Source organism: Vulpes vulpes, chromosome 7 (genome assembly GCF_048418805.1).
Source record: "Vulpes vulpes isolate BD-2025 chromosome 7, VulVul3, whole genome shotgun sequence".
Lineage (NCBI taxonomy): Eukaryota > Metazoa > Chordata > Mammalia > Carnivora > Canidae > Vulpes > Vulpes vulpes.
In genome coordinates, this window is record NC_132786.1 from 16,170,609 (window position 1) to 16,188,150 (window position 17,542).

The 17,542-nt window shown below is 41.3% G+C and overlaps 2 protein-coding genes across 2 annotated transcripts in view; one reads left to right on the forward strand and one right to left on the reverse strand.

Annotated features, from left to right (window-relative positions):
* The window catches only part of LOC140599526 (adenylate cyclase type 1-like), a 53,786-nt gene extending 46,317 nt beyond the window's left edge, over nt 1–7,469 (reverse strand). Inside the window, exon 1 of the mRNA XM_072762681.1 lies at nt 7,181–7,469. Within this exon, the coding sequence (XP_072618782.1) occupies nt 7,181–7,469 (289 nt within the window). The remainder of the gene's footprint in view (nt 1–7,180) is intronic.
* Nucleotides 1–17,542, forward strand: part of LOC140599525 (uncharacterized) — a 476,056-nt gene that overhangs the window by 326,058 nt on the left and 132,456 nt on the right. The window lies entirely within an intron of this gene.

Sequence of the window (17,542 nt, forward strand, 5' to 3'; positions counted from 1 at the left end):
TCTTTAATTCATCTTTGGCAAATACAGTTAACCTTCATTACATTAGGTTTTACATGCAAATCATGTTTGTTTATTTTCAAATTATCACTTGTTACTTAGACACATTTGTATTATTTAGTTGTTATATTTTTCTGCAAAAATTATATAAGATCTTGGGCTGGGATTTAAGGCATCATAATTCTTCCCATTAAAATTAGTGAAAATTATTTTTTTGAAAATGGATTTTTAATTAACACTGTATTTAGGAGAATGAATTAAAGATATTAAACAAGAGGATAGTTGAATGTGGTGTTTCTCAAACTCTGTAGGTCCAAATCTCAACTGGGGTCTTATACTAAGGAGTCCCTGAGCCTGACCACAAGCCAGAGGACAGTTTACTGCTCCATAAGAGTGCCCTTGAGCTAGAATAACCAAACATATATTGTGCAAAGTAGACACTTTCAGCAGTGAAAGCGGAGCTATTAATACCTACATCAGGAAAACTGCAGTCTAATGAGACTGTCCCAGGCAAATGAGGACTGTGTTTGACTCTTTTAGCTAGAGTCAGTAATGTGCCTGTAGATGATTAACAACTAGCTCTCTAGGGGGAGAGAGGCCCATTTCAGTGTTTGCTTCTACCTGCTAGAAAAAGCCCATTGCGACGTTTGCTTCTATCTGATAGATTTCCATAGTATAAATACTCCCACCAGGGCCAATTTTAAGCTACTAATAGTCTAACAACCAGCTTGGAAGATTCTTGAAAACTTGATAATCAGTTTTTGCCAGCCAAGAACCAACATAACACAACAAGCCAGCTCCAGTCCAACAGTCCTGGAGTGTAGATATTAATTATTTGCAGTTCAGAGTAGAATTCGGCTTTCCTTCCTCAATATCCTATATTCCTGTTTCTTCTCTGTGGATAGAATTCTTCCCAGCAGACTAGAAATTCTACTACTGGGATGCCTGGGTGGCTCAGCAGTTTAGCGTCTGCCTTTGCACCCAGAACATGATCCTGGAGTTCCAGGGAGGAGTCCCACATCAGGCTCCATGCAGGGAGCTCCATGCTTCTCTCTCTGTGTCTCTGCCTCTTTCTCTCTGTGTCTCTCATGAATAAATAAATAAAATCTTTTAAAAAAAGATTAAATAAAGTATGTTTGGAGGAATTAGGATTGGGATTCTTCTGAAGGTAGTAGAACTTTCTTTTAATATCTTATTTATTTAATCATGAGAGACAGAGAGAGAGAGAGAGAGGGGCAGAGAGACATAGGCAGAGGGAGAAGCAGGCTCTATGCAGGGAGCCTGATGTGGGACTCAATCCCGGGACTCCAGGATCACACCCTTGGCAGAAGACAGATGCTCAACTGCTGAGCCCACCTAGGTGTGCCATATTTAATCTTCTCAAGAAATATTTCATGTGTTTTCAGCATGCTATGTATTGTGGTATACAAGAATACAGCCACCCAATATCACTAGTGTCGTTAGAGTCCAGGATAGTCCATCTTGAATAAAACCATGTGCTATCAACAGGCCAATCAGCGTCAAATAGCACCAAAATCAGCACAGTTCCATGAAGAGATGACCAGGCTTACATATTATTTCAGCAATCTCCAGGGTCTTTTAATTTCCCGTTGGCAACTAAGAGTATAAATGGTGTAACTACAGATATGGCCCAAGAATATGCAGATGTAATTACACAGGATGGTTGGAATCTAGGAAGCAAACATTTCTCTGAATGAGGATTTAGAGGAAACATAATATTCAGATACACAGTTCTTTCTAGCATGAAGACAAATGTCATAGAACTACGAAGAGTACTTTAGCTCCTAGACCACAGCTCCATTCCAAAAAGGTTATTTTGCATTTACACAACTAAAGCAGAGTTAGGTTTACCTGGAACTCAGGGATGGTTTGCCTCCACATATATCAAGTGTCTCCTTTTAGGAGGCAGATGCTTGTTTATATATTTTAAGTGATGATATTTTCAGTTTTCAGTGTCTACTCCTGCTAGATCCCAGTCTCAATATAGGTCACCTTCTTCTTTATCAAAATCAGCTTTTTCTCTCTCCTTAATGGTATCCCAAATTTTGGGCTGTATTCTTGACACCAAGCTGCAAAGAGAAGTGAACACAATACTGTCCCCAGGAAGTTCACATTTCAGTTGGGGAGAGATACAATTATATATACCATTAACTATAACAAAAATAAGAGATAGAGGTACAGACCAAAGACGGAATTAATCGTTAAACTAAGAACATAAGGATCATAAATTCATTTTCTAGTAGCCATTAGCATCTATGTGCTGTCTGCTTTGACTATTTTCCAGCGTGCCCACATACACTTTGAATTTTGCATCAGACCCATGTGTTTCCTGTTCAAAAATACTTAATTTCATTTTTACAAGTCACCATTAGATTTTTTTTAAAGAACTTGACAAACTGATCACAAAATATACATGGATAGTGATGCGGTATTTCTCTGTTTAAAGTTTACATTATAGATTCTGACTAGAATATATATGATCGTGCAAAAAAAAAAAGTACTTGTATTCCTATTCAAATTGCTTCTGAGAAGCAAATCTCTAAATATATTATGGAAGGCAATAAAGATATTTTGTTTCCTTATGAAAAAAATATATAGAATAGTAAATATATAAGAATATTCTAAACAATTTGAAACGAGAAATAAAAGGGAAAGTAGACTTACACTTAGATAGCAAGACATAGAGATATAGAAATCAAAAGAATGTCAGAAAGAGACAAATCAATTAATTAAACAGTATCTGAAGCAGATCCATGCATATATGGAAATCTGGTAACAGCTACAGGTAGCATTTCAAATTGGGAAGAAATAGGTGAACCATTTAATGAAAGTTGTTGGTACCACTGATCATCCCTATGGAAACAAGAAAAAAAATTGGTTTTCCTTTCCTTCCTCCCTCTAAAAAACAAATGTTCACATCACAGAGCTGTTACTCTATTACGTGGTTGTTATCAGGAATGAAGTATATTTATGTGTAAAAATTTGAAATGATCTTCAGACTGTAAAGTAAAAAAAAGCAAGTTATAGAAACAATCTATACAGCACAATCTTATTCACGTGTGTTTGTGTAAGGGAGGGGAGTGAGAAACCCGAAATCCCAAATATTCATGTATATATGAATATGCATGAAACCCCCAATGTACATGTATGTATGAAGACACACAAAACCCCCAGTATACATGTATATGTGAATACACATGAACAGAAAAAGTATATACATGCCACAAACTGCTACCGTGGTGACCACGAGGAGGAGTGTTAGAGCCAGGTGGGAGTATATGTGGGAGTATATTAGTCTTCATTCCAAACCTCCATAATTGCTTAATTCAAAAAGAAATAATACTATGGACAGTCACATGGAAAGGGTTGTAAAAATTATAAGTCACTAAATAAGTACATAATTATTTAATAAATGAATCTGTTCAGCGAGCTTTCATGAAGTCTTCTTCCTGCTAGTCATGGGCTGGCTCAGTGGTTTTCCAAATGTGGTCTGGGAACTCCTCAAGTTTTCTAATGCTATCTCAGGGGGTCCATGAGGTCAAAGGAATACTAATATGTTTGGGAAAAGCTGGTAGGAAAGGAATAACTTGGAAAAGGTAAGGAAGGGCCAGGTTGCCTAGAGTTTGCCCTTCCTCGTTGCCATTTTTTCTTCCAGGATCATTTCAATTTTAACAAGGCTTTTTCTGACCCCCCCACCCTCAATTCCACTTTCCTCAAAGGTCCAGCACTACTTCATTTGTTACTTAAAAATGCCACTTCCATAGAATTTTTTTTACACGTGTGTACAAAAGTCTTGTTTCCCCACCCCGTTTCTATACTTCAAGCTCCTTAAAAGTTTGGGTTTTGTTTTTATTTTTAAGTAGTCTCTACACTCAACATGGGGATTGAACTCACAATCCAGAGATCAAGAGTCACATGCTCCACCGACTGAGCCAGCCCGGCACCCCCAAGTCTGGCTATTTGTTTGAGTGAAAACTGTTGGGCTGGCGGGATCAAGGGGCATTGGGAGGCACCAACAAAGTGGCCGTGGACCCTCCGTCTTGTCACCCTCGCCTCGGGATTTTCCTGCCACCAGCAGACCCTCCGAGGACACATCCTCTCGGGAAAACAGGACCTATGCAGGAAACTGGAACCACACCTTATCCAAACCCCCATATAAGGGCATAAGCAGTTCTCGCCCCATACCGATTCCCCCCCAGTAACAGGCCCTAATACCTATCACCCCATTGGGACACAGCCTCTTACCCCTCCCCTTAAAAAGCTCGCCTGTGGGCAGCCCCCGTGGCTCAGCAGTTTAGCGCTGCCTTCCACAGGGCGTGATCCTGGAGACCCAGGGGGTGATCCTGGAGACAGGGGTGGGGGTGTGGGGGTGTATGTGATCCTGGAGACCCCAGGCATGATCCTGGAGACTCCGGGTATGATCCTGGAGACCCAGGGGGTGATCTTGGAGGCCCGGGGTGGGGTGGGGGGGTCGGTGATCCTGGAGACCCCGGGCATGATCCTGAAGACCGGGGATGGAGTCCCAGGTCGCGCTCCGTGCTTGGAGCCTGCTTCTCCCTCTGCCTGTGTCTCTGTGCCTCTCTCTCTCATGAATAAATAGAAGAAATCTTAAAAAAAAAAAAAAAAAGCTCGCAGGTACTCCCTTTGGGCGCGACTTCCCCAGCTGTGCTGCCTTGCCTGAGAGCGCATCCCAGAGCGCTTGCCTCCACCCACCATTGCTGGGCCTGTTTCATTTCACTACCAACCAGATCAAACCTATTATGAAAAACACGTAACACGTGTGTACCTTCTACCTGGAAGCATGTGCACCTTGCGAGGGGGGGTGGGGGGTGGGGGGTGGGATGAGGGTGAGGGGGGGTTGGGGGATGGAAAAAGTCATTGAAGGAATTACTTGGACATCCTTAAGGCCTGAAAATTCATTCGTTTCTCCAACTGCTGTCCTATTTATGCAATAAAGAAAACTTTCTGACAATCTTAACCTATTAGTCTCTCGGAGACAGAACTATCTCTCCTCGTTTACAAAGTAAATCGCCGACTTTAAATATCGATTTCACCTTTTTTTTTTTTCCCACTGGTGGTGGTGGTGGAATTATTTAAACACTTCCAAGGCTCAAGAGAACATCAGTCCTTCCGCATCAGGTTCCATCATTCATGAGAGCGAGGAGCGAACTCAGGTGGCAAGCCCACGCTGCCCCCACGATGTCCCATCCACACGTTTCTCCACCTATAAAATTCCTCGCTTGCTAGCTCTTCACAGTCTCCATCCACTTGGTCATCCTTTGACCCTCCGCCGTATTCACCCTACCTACGGGGACCCCGATCCTCTGCAGGAAAACGAGACTTCTGCAAGCAAGTTACTTAATTTTTTTTTGTAACAGCTTTATTGAGATATAATTCACATATCATATAATTCAGTATATAGTTCAATGACTTTTGGCATATTCACAGAGTTATGCATCCATCGCCATAATCAATTTTACAAATTTTCATCACCCTAAACAGAAATCCTGTATCCCGTAGTCATTACCTGACAATCTGCCATTGCCCATTCCCAGCCCTAAGCAATGACGAATCTAGTTTCTGGACATTTCATATAAATGAAATCACACAATATGTGGGCTTCTTTCACTTAGCATATGTTCTCAGGGTTCATCTATGTTGAGGTTTGTATCAGCATTTCATCCTTTTTTATGGCTGAGTAATATTACATTGTATAGACAAGCCATATCTTGTTTATGCACTCATCAGTTCATGGACATTGGGATTATTTCCATTTATTTTAGTTATTATGAATAATGCTGCAATGAACATTTGTTGTTTTAATAAATTTATTTTTTATTGGTGTTCAATTTGCCAAGATATAGAGTAACACCCAGTGCTCATCCCGTCAAGTGCCCCCCTCAGTGCCCATCACCCAGTCCCCCCCACCCCCCGCCCTCCTCCCTTTCCACCTCCCCTAGTTCCTTTCCCAGAGTTAGGAGTCTTCATGTTCTGTCTCCCTTTCTGATATTTCCCACACATTTCTTCTCCCTTCCCTTCTATTCCCTTTCACTATTATTTATATTCCCCAAATGAATCAGACCATATGTTTGTCCTTGTCCGATTGACTTACTCCACTCAGCATAATACCCTCCAGTTCCATCCATGTTGAAGCAAACGGTGGGTATTTGTCATTTCTAATGGCTGAGGAATATTCCATTGTATACATAAACCACATCTTCTTTATCCATTCATCTTTCGATGGACCCCGAAGCTCCTTCCACAGTTTGGCTATTGTGGACATTGCTGCTATAAACATCGGGGTGCAGGTGTCCCGGCGTTTCATTGCATCTGTATCTTTGGGGTAAATCCCCAGCAGTGCAATTGCTGGGTCGTAGGGCAGGTCTATTTTTAACTCTTTGAGGAACCTCCACACAGTTTTCCAGAGTGGCTGCACCAGTTCACATTCCCACCAGCAGTGTAAGAGGGTTCCCTTTTCTCCGCATCCTCTCCAACATTTGTGGTTTCCTGCCTTGTTAATTTTCCCCATTCTCAAGGGTGTGAGGTGGTGTCTCATTGTGGTTTTGATTTGTATTTCCCTGATGGCGAGGGATGCAGAGCATTTTCTCGCGTGCATGTCGGCCATGTGTATGTCTTCCTCTGTGAGATTTCTCTTCATGTCTTTTGCCCATTTCATGATTGGATTGTTTGTTTCTTTGCTGTTGAGTTTCATAAGTTCTTTATAGATCTTGGAAACTAGCCCTTTATCTGATATGTCCTTTGCAAATATCTTCTCCCATTCTGTAGGTTGTCTTTTAGTTTTGTTGACTGTATCCCTTGCTGTGCAAAAGCTTCTTATCTTGATGAAGTCCCAATAGTTCATTTTTGCTTTTGTTTCTTTTGCCTTCGTGGATGTATCTTGCAAGAAGTTACTGTGGCCGCGTTCAAAAAGGGTGTTGCCTGTGTTCTCTAGGATTTTGATGCCAGTTACTTAATTAACCGCGCTGAGCGCCCGGCGGCGGAGCTCCGCCCCCCGTGGGCGGGGCTAACGCAGGCGGACCGATTAGCGGGTCCGTCATTAACAAATGATCCCTGAATCTTCCTAGGGGAGCGCAACGCACAGCAAGGCCCAATCAGAGGCCGCGGCTGCGGAGGGGGCGGGGCTGGGCAAGCGCCTTCCCACCTCCCAGCCTCCCGCCGCGGCCGTTGGGCGGCGCGCTCCTCGCCGTCGCTTCAGTTGCTGGGAGAGGGAGGGCGGGGGCGGGGCCTGAGGTGGGCCGGGACCGGGGCGGGCGGGGCGGGGCGGGGGGCGCCGGAGAGAACAGCGGGGAGGCGAGGGCCGGCTGGGCGCCTTCGTCGAGCGCCGAGGCGGTTGGCGAGGCGGACGGGGCGCAGCCTTCCCGGTGCGGGGAAGCTCCGGAGCCGGCGCCCAAGCTGCCGCCCCGCCCGCGCTCCTGCCAGCGCCACCTCATGCTGCCCCGCCCGTGCTGGGCTCGGCCGAGACCCCGCCGCCCGTCCCCGCCCCCGGCTCGCCGGTCAGCGGCTCTTCGCGGTTCGCCACGCAAGGTGAGAGGCGGCCAAGGTGGGCGCGCGGGGGGAGGGGAGCCTGAGGAGCCTGAGGAGCCTGAGGAGCGGCCCCCCCCGGACCTGCTGTCGCGTCGCCGCCGCCGGGGGTGCGCGGCGGGGGAGGGGCGCGGAGGAGGGTCCGTGTCGGCGGCGGCGGCGGCTCCGCGTTCTCCTCCGCACTTTGGAAAACCTCGGCCGGAGCGGGCTGCGCTGTGTAGCTCGCGGCTGCTTGGCCCGCTGCATCCGGTTACCTGCTCCGCCCTCTGCCTCCCCCGGAGCTTCGTCCCGGGTCCGCACGGCCCGAATCACCCGGTTCGGACCCACGTTATTGGAGCCGGGGGTGGTGGGCGGTGGGTGAGGACGGAGCGACGGGGACTCTTCTGCGGGGAGGCGTGTGCAGATCCGGATGCTGTTTTCTGTCCTGCACGGAGGTTTCGGGCTCTGACGCGTTCCCCGATTTCTCTCCCTTCTGCTCGGGACAAAGAACCAAGAGACGGTATTTTGGTTGTGTGTGTGCGTGTGTGTGTGTGTTTGCATTGGAAGGTTTTCTTTCGCTACGGTAAAGGGTAAAGAGAAATAGAAGGGAGTGATTGTTTTGGGGGGGGGGGCGCAGGATTTTCTTGTATTTTGTAGACGACGGCTGGATGATGTGGAAGTTGCTGTTCTCTTTGGTGGTGCATTTGTTACTGGGCAATGAGACTTTTGACAGGTAGTTCCCATTGCGAGCGTTAACAGGTTTGAGACCTTTAAAAAGTCCAAGGAAGCGCAGTAATCATCCTAGGAGAATGAGGATTGTAAATTGTGACTTTGCCAATACGGGAGCACCTCCTTTTTAAAAGTAGAAGGTGATTAGAAACGGGAATGATTCGTTTTTGATGGATACTTTCAGAGGGTCTGGTTGATGAAGTTTGAGATAAAATGCTAATTAAGTAATTGAGCCTATGTAAGGGGTGTATGAAATCGGTGCTATAGATAGACAGTAGTGTTAGACTCTTCATTTGGTTCTGTGTTTGGAACAGTACCTGGCCTAGGGAGCCAGTTTTCCAGCGGTCTCTCAGTTTCTGCAGGTCGTGCCAGGGAGGTACTGTGACTGCCCTTGGTTTCTGCTTTTGAAAGATGTTTGTATAAGGATCAGCCTTGGAAGATAGAGATAGTGTCTTCCACCGGAGCAAAGAGCAGGCCTGCGTGTGGTCCAGTGTGGTGTCCCCCGGAGTTAAAGACAGGCGTGCTTAGTACCCACGATACAAGATTGGGGTGCTCTAAGCTTAGGTTTCTTCTGGTGTAACACAATCCATTGCCTGTGCAGGTGTCAGCTGGCCCTTTGACCTTGCCTGCTGGGAACTGGGGTTCCGGGAAGGAGAGCAAAAATGTTGATGCTTCGGTTTATGCTAGCTTTGGCCTACGTTATTATTGTGAGTAGCTAATAAACGTCCCTGGTCTCTCAGCCATGAGTCTGCCTTCTACCATGGTAAGCTAGCCTGCAAATAGGCTGAAGTCTCAGATCTTTCACTCTTGTTTTCGCTCATGTGGCCCACCTGTTGGAAATTCAGTACAGGTGAAACAAATATTAGTTCTTAATGTTTAGACACAGTCTAAGGTCTCTTTTATTTGCATTTTAATTGGTTAAATAGGCTAGTAGTCAATCGGGATCTGAATTTTGCGTAATTCTAGAATTAAGGTTTATCATGTGCCTGGCCATGACATTCAGACCTGAATGAATGAGAACAGGGGGAATAAAAGCTCCGAAACTAAACTCTGAGACAGGTTTTAAGTTCCAGATTTCTCAAAATGTTCTATGCGATTCTAGTCTAAATATATTTTATCTTGGTGTTTGTATAAGCAGCAAGAATTCAAGAAAGCATATAAATTGGAAGGTAATGGTTTTGTTTTTATACTGAGAAAGACAGAGTCTCTAACAAATGATTCTTTAAATACACTGTTACAAAAGAGGGTCATTTTCTATAAATTAAAAATACTACCTATCCTGAATCTTATTAACTTGAATATGTTCTTCCTTCCTCTCTCTCCTTGTGAACTTACTCTAATACTAGCTGAGATAAAACTTTAGCCAGCACGTTTCATAAATAAATAGGGTTCATTTCATCATCTCTGTTCTTCATTCTCCTAATGAACTTGTGGGTACAGTCATCATGGATCAAACTATATAATCCCTACAGGAGCTAAGCTAGTTATATGAGTTGGAGAACTATGAGTTGGAGGTGAGGAGTGAAAGGGAGGCGGGCAGCAAACTCAGCTCTTGCAGATTGTCATGTAAGAGAAGAGAGGGCCAGTATTTTTTTTTTTTAAGATTTTATTTATTTATTTATTCATGAGAGATCAGAGACGCAGAGACACAGGCAGAGGGAGAAGCAGGCTCCCTGCAGGGAGCTGGATGTGGGACTCTATCCCAGGACCTGGATCATGACCTGAGCCAAAGGCAGATGCTCAATCGCTGAGCCACCCAGGTGCCCTCAGAGGGCCAGTATTGAAGGATGTGTGTGTGTGTGTGTGTGTGTGTGTGTGTATATATATATATCCTATATATTGAAGGATATATATATATATATAAAATATATATCCTATATATTGAAGGATATATATATATATAAAATATATATCCTATATATTGAAGGATATATATATATATATATAGTATTTCTTTTAATGAGAAGTCTGAAGCCCAGATTTTTGTGTGAGCTTTCTCTAGTATTAGATAATGGCAAGTAAATTAAAACACACACACACACACACACACACACACGCACACACAGGCCCATTCTTTAGGCCAAACAAAACAAGTTTTGTTGAGGCCACAATCATGTTGCAGTTATACTTGTCCCTTTTAGATAGTGGTTTTCATTTAGCTCTACTAGAGGCACTGGTATACTTATTAGACTTTTAGGGGTATCTGGATGGCTCATTTGGTTTAGTGTTGTCTACCTTCCGCTCAGGTCGTTATCTCACAATCCTGGGATCCCAGGATCAGAGCCCCAAAGGCAGGCTCCCTGCTGAGCAGGGAGCCTACTTTTCCCTCTCCCTCTGCCTCTCCTCCCTGCTCATTCTCTCTCTCAAATAAAGAAATAAAATCTTTTAAAAAAAAATTAGATTTCTAAGCCTAGCCCTCCAGAGAGCCCAACTTGGCATAGTTTTAGAATTCTAGAGTATAATATTAAATTCTAGTGTTTCATTAGGTCAAGCCATGTTATATTCCAAAACAAAATTGATCATAGGAGGATTCCTTAGGAAATTAAGACCAACATTCAGGGTATAGAATAATAGTTTTCAGCATTATCAAACCTGATATTTCTATAAACCATTTTTGGTGTTCTCTGTTACCCTAATTGGAATTCATAGAAAATAAATCTTCTGAAATGTTTTTATGCAAAAGAAATAAAGCTAATTTATAATGAAAAAGAATGTATTATTTATAAATGCTCAGATACAATTACAGTAACTACCAAGACCCCATAGAGAACATGGGTCAAAACTGTCCTTTGATAAGGCTGCCTGCCAGTTGGAAGGAATGAGGATGAGTGACCACATGCTAAAGTTGGATGAGCTACCTCAGGTATGACTGCCATTTTCTTAGTGTGCAGTTATATCCAGGAAAGAGGGAAGGATGTAGAAAACAGATTTTCTTTAGGTACATTATAGGTACCTGAAGTCAGAAAACAAACTGATCTTGGAGAAATGGTACAACATTGTACAATATTTTGTAGTGTATTCAGCAAAAGAGTAGCAAACTGTAAGCTGTTTTGAAAAGAGTACTGAGCATACCCTTGAAAAGGGTCACATTATTTATCCAGGGAAGAGTAAAAAATAAGAACCCATCAATTTTTTTTAGACTTCTTTACTAACTGGCAGTCTGTAAAATGTAACTGTCGATTTTGGGATTTGATTGCTTTGGGTTCTTGGTGAGAAGTGTAAATCACCTTGTGAGTACAAGATACAGTGTCAAGGAATTAATAGTATTTAAGATTGATCCATATTGTCTACCAGTTTTATATACAAACAGTTCTATATACAATATTCACCTTGTTAATGGAAATCATACTGTTGTTTTCAATTTGTGGCTATTAGGAATAAAACTGTTATAAATATTTGTGGACAAGTGTTTATGTAGTATGTTATCATTTCCTTGGGTAAATACTAAAAATTGGAATTTCTTCTTTGTGTCATAAATGTATATTTATACTGGTTGTACTGTTCTGCATTCCCTCCAGCGATGTATGAGAGTTCTAGTTGGTTCATATCTTTGCCAGTTTGGGTGTCGTTAGTCTTTAATTTTAGTCTTTCTAGGATGTGCAAAGGGGAGTCTCATGGTTTTAATTTTCATTTCCCCGATGAATAACGAGAGTCTTTTCTTGTGCTTATTTGCTATTATAGCTTTTTGGTATAATTTCAGTTTTTCTTTTGCAGAGTTTTAAAGTTAAGTAATTGGTTAATTATTGATAAGTAAATATTCTTTATATACGTTCTATATCCTGGTCCTTTGTTAGATACAGTTTTTTTTTATAATTTTTATTTATTTATGATAGTCACAGAGAGAGAGAGAGAGGCAGAGACACAGGCAGAGGGAGAAGCAGGCTCCATGCACCGGGAGCCCGACGTGGGATTCGATCCCGGGTCTCCAGGATCGCGCCCTGGGCCAAAGGCAGGCGCCAAACCGCTGCGCCACCCAGGGATCCCTAGATACAGTTTTATACATATTTAACTCCTGTAGCTTGCCCGTTCATTTTCTTTCTTTCTTTCTTTTTTTTTTTTTTTTTGCCCGTTCATTTTCTTAATGGTGTCTTTTGAGGAGCTTAAGTTTTATTTTATTTTATTATTTTATTTTATTTTATTTTATTTTATTATTTTATTTTATTTTATTTTTTTAATTTAATTTAATTTAATTTAATTATTTTTTATTTATGATAGTCATAGAGAGAGAGAGAGAGAGAGAGAGAGAGAGGGGCAGAGACACTGGCAGAGGGAGAAGCAGGCTCCATGCACCGGGAGCCCGACGTGGGATTCGATCCCGGGTCTCCAGGATCGCCTCCCGGGCCAAAGGCAGGCGCCAAACTGCTGCACCACCCAGGGATCCCAGAGGTGAAGTTTTAAATTTTGATTGCCTGATTTATCCATTTTTTCTTTTATACTTAGTAATTTTTGCGTTTTTTTTTAAAGATTTGTTTAATTTATTTATTCATGAGAGAGAGAGAGAGAGAGAGAGGCAGGCAGAGACACGGGCAGAGGAAGAAGCAGGCTCCATGCAGGTAGCGAGATGTGGGACTTGATCCCGAACCCCCAGGATCACGCCCCGGGCCAAAGGCAGGCGATGAACAGCTGAGCTACCCAGGGATCCTCCTGTGTGTGTGTGTGTGTGTGTGTGTGTGTGTGTGTGTGTGTGTTTGTGTGTGTTTAAATATTTTATTTATTTATTCATGAGAGACACAGAGAGAGGCAGAGACACAGGCAGAGGGAGAAGTGGGCTCCATGCAGGAAGCCCGATGTGGGACTTGACCCCGGGACTCCAGGATCACACCCTGGGCGGAAGGCAGGCGCTAAACCGCTGAGCCACCCAGGGGTCCCCGTAATTTTTGTGTTCTAATAGTTCTTTGCCTACCCTAAGTTTACCAAGATTTTGTCTTTTCAGTATTTTTATAGTTTTAGTCATTGTATTTAGATCTGTAATCTATTTTGAGTGATTTTGTATGAGGGTTGAGGTTCATGTTTTCAACCATATGTTAAAGTACTGTTTATTGAAGAGAGTACTTTCCCTTATATCACTTTGTGGCATTTTTGTAAAAAGACATTAGTTGAACATAAATCTTTATTTTTATACTTTTCTGTTCTGTTGATCTATTCAGTAGTAAAGTGTTTTTTTTGTATTGATGTAGCTTTTAAAGCAAATTTTGAATTGGACAGTTTTGTTCTTTTTCAAAATTGTTTTGCTCTTTGAAGTCATTTGCAATTCTTCATAAATTTTAGAATCAGCTTGTTAATCTCTACATGAAAGTCTGCTATGATTTTGATGAGAATTGCATTAAGTCCAGATACCACTTTGGGGAGAATGATTGAACAACATTGACTATTCCTACCTATAAACCTTTTATTTCCTGTTTATCTAGATCTTTAATTTCTCTCAGCACTATTTGATCATATTAGTCTTGTACAGTATTTGTGAAGTTTATATTCCAAACTATTTTACGATAATGTTGCTTAATGATATTGGTGTTTTTAAAAATATCATTTCCAACTGTTGCTAGTTGCAATACAATCAACTCTTGTATATTGATTGTATCCCATTATCTTGCTAAATTCAGTGATTAAATCTTAGTAGTTTTTTGTGTATTCCTTAAGATTTTCTATGTAGCCTATCCTATTGCTTACAGGTAGGTAGTTTCAACTTTTCTTTCAATTCCTAATTGTCATTTTTTCCCCTTACTGTGCTAGGTAGGACCTCCAGTACAATATTGAGTAGAAGTTTAATTTCACTATTAAATGAGAGATGGCATCCTTGCCTTATTCTTGATCTTAGGAAGATGATGTTAGTTGCTCACCATTTATATGTTAGATCTATGAGCTTTTTACAGATGCCCATTATCGAAATTAAGATCTTTTCTATTCCTAGTCTGCTGGGTATTTTAATCGTTTTGGATGATGAATTTTGTCAAATGCGTTTTCTGTATCTATTAAAATGATCGTGTGGGTTTTCTCCTTTTTTCTCTTAATGTGGTAAATTATGTTGACTTTCAGATGTTAAACTTATCTTGCATTCTGAGGATATGCTGTACTTGGTCACCTTTATGTGTATTTCTGGACTTGGTTTGCTAATATTTTGAGGACTTTTTTATGTTTATGAGGAATATTGGTGATGGTTTTCTCATATGTTTATCTGATTTTAGTATCAAGGTAAAACTGGCCTCAAATGTGTAAAGTGTTCCATCTAATTTTCTGAAAGACGTTTTGTAAAATTAGTATTAGTTCTTCTTTAAACATTTGACAGAATTCAGTGAATCCATCTGTGCTTAGAGTTTTCTTTATGAGAAGGTTTTTGATTAGGGATTCAGTGTCTTGATCAGGGCGATTCAATTTTTATATTTCTTTATGAATCCATTTTGGTAAATTGAAGAAAATTTTCTGTTTCATCTAATTGGTACATTTTTAGTATATGTTTGTTCACAGTATTCCCCAAACCCTTTTAATGTTTTCGGGGCCTGAGCAATGTCCCAGACCTCTTTTGTTTCTGTTTGTAATGTGTATTCTTTTTCTTGCTTGCTATTATTGAGGGCTTACCAACTAACTTTTGGCTTTGTTAATTTTATTTATTGTTTGTCTCTGCTTTTTTTAAAGGTATAATTTTCTCGCTAAGCATATGTTGCCACCTCAAATAAATTGTTTGAATAACATCCTATTAAAATATTTAAAATTTTTTCTTCTGATTTCTTTTGGGTTGCTTAGAAATGTATTAAAGATACATGGGGATTTTCTGGATAGCTTATTCCATTGTAGTAAAAAAAAGACAACTCTAAGACATAAATCTTTTTTTTTTCCTTAGAGTATTTATTTATTCATTCATGAGAGACACAGAGAGGCGTACATAGGCAGAGGGAGAAGCAGGCTCCAGGCAGGGAGCCCAACATGGGACCTGATCCCAGGATCCTGGGATCACTCCCTGAGCCAAGACGTAGATCTTTCAAAGTTATTGAGACATTTTATGTCCTAACATATTGTCTATCTTGGTGACCATTTACGTGTATTTAAAAAGAAATTAAATTCTATCTACAGTTGTTCTGGGTAGTATTCTGTAAATGTTAGGTGAAGTTGGTTGATAGTGTTGTAAAAATGTTTATTTTATTGGTTTGGTTTTCTTTTTCTTTCTTTTTCTTTTTTTTTTTTTCCGGTCTACTCGTTCTATCAGTTACAGAGAGAAGAATGTTAAAATCTTCTATCATGATTGTTGACTTACCTTTTATTCCTTTACTCCTGGTTAGTTTTTGCTACAGATATTTTGAAGCTTTATCTTATTGATTAATTGCCTGCCCTTTTTAACTCTCTGAAATGTTGTTTATCTCTTGTACTACTGTTTCATGAAGTCTACATTGTTTTTACATTAATACAGCTACACCAGTCTTCTTACCTCTACTTGAATGGTATATTTTTTCCATTCTTTTACTTTTAACCGTTCTATTTAAAGTAGGTCTCTTGTAGATAGTGAATAGTGGTGTCTTGCTTTTTTACCCAACCTGTAAATTTTTGTTTTTAATGGTTTAATTCATTTACATGTTAAGTAATTATTAGTATGGTCGAGTTTAAGACTACTTCTTAAAAATTTGTTTTCTCTTTCTTCCTGCTGGGCCTCTAGTATGTTTGCTTTTCTCCATCCCTTGGCAGCTGTTCTCTGGTAAGCGTCCCAAAGTCTTGCTGTGCACCTGCATGTTAGCCTTCAGCGAAGGCCTTGGAGAAGCCCTAGAGAGACTACTGGCACCCTCACTCTTTGCAGCTCTTTTCTCTCCAGTGCTTAATTTGCTTCAAGCCCCAAATTCTCTGGCTTTTTAAGCTGTGTTCTACTTAAGCTCTAGTTCCCTGAATTGTGGCTGAGAGATAGTCCCCAGGTAGAAAATCAAGACCTATTAGGGTTTACCTCCTGAATTTCCCTTTTTTCTTCAGGGAATCACAGTCCTCACTGCCTGTTGTTCAATGCCCAAAGATAGTTGCCTCATATATCTATCCCCGTTACATGTAGTTGTACATGGCAGGCAAACTTGTCTTGGTACTGGTTACTCTGTCCTGGTAGGAAGTTGATGTCAAATACTATTATTACATTGCATTGCACCTTTTTAATATGCTCACATGTGGGTAATTTGGTTCTTCGATCTCTAGATTTTTTTTTTAAGATTTTATTTATTCATTCACAAGAGACACAGAGACACAGGCAGAGGTAGAAAAAGGCTCCTGGTGGGGAGCCCAATGTGGGACTCGATCCTAGGACTCCAGGATCACGCCCTGGGCCAAAGGCGGATGCTCAACTGCTGAGCCACCCAGGTGTCCCAGATCTCTAGATTTTTGTCTGATTTTTCTTAGAGAACTCACCAAGTTAAACTATCAAGCTACTTGCATGAGCCCTACATTTCTTCCTAAAACCTTGACCTCCCCCCCCTTTTTCAAATTTACTCCTGCATTTTCAAGTACGTAGTAGACCAGTAGTCTCCAAAATGGGATATATGTGTCCCACATTACGAGGTAACATAATTTATTGAGTTGAGGGGAAAACATTAGAATTTAAGTTAAAGTACTTTGATAAGTAGATTGTCATTAATAAGCATGTCAAATGTCTGCCTTTCACATATGGTATACAAAGCATTCTAAGAGTGGGGGAATTGAGGCTGCTGTAAGTCTAAAAGTTACTTTGTCTGATTTAGGAATATGTGTTCACTTGTCACCTGTAGTACCAAGGATTACATGCCTTAGGAAGTGGAATGCATATTAATCCCCATTTGCCCTCTTAAATTAAGTAGTCCCTTGTGCTGCACAACCTGTCAAACTGTACACAGCTGCGAGGGAAGGAATAGGATTTCTATACTGCAGACCCTATTGTGACACTCCCCCCTCCAATCCACCCCTAGCTTGCTGGTGCATACACATACATACGTATTGTAATACAATTTACATGTTCTTGGATAAGTTGGCTTATGGGTTGTAGACTCTGATTTTAACTAAAATGACTGAAAAATTGAAGATCATGGTAGGCCATTATCAGGACCCGGACATAAAGCCCTGGGATCTCAGTTCCTAGGGAATTCCCATATGGAAGCCACTCATGAAAGTGCCTCAGTTTCAGCAGCCTGGAGAGTCCCTTAGTTATAGGTTGTAGGGTATGTGTAATAATTATAAAAAGTGATCCTTAACTCCAATTAATAGCATAGAGAGTTGTATTTAAGTCTGTCATCAAGGTTGGATGCTAATAGCTCAGCTCCTCCCAAGTTTCGGAAAA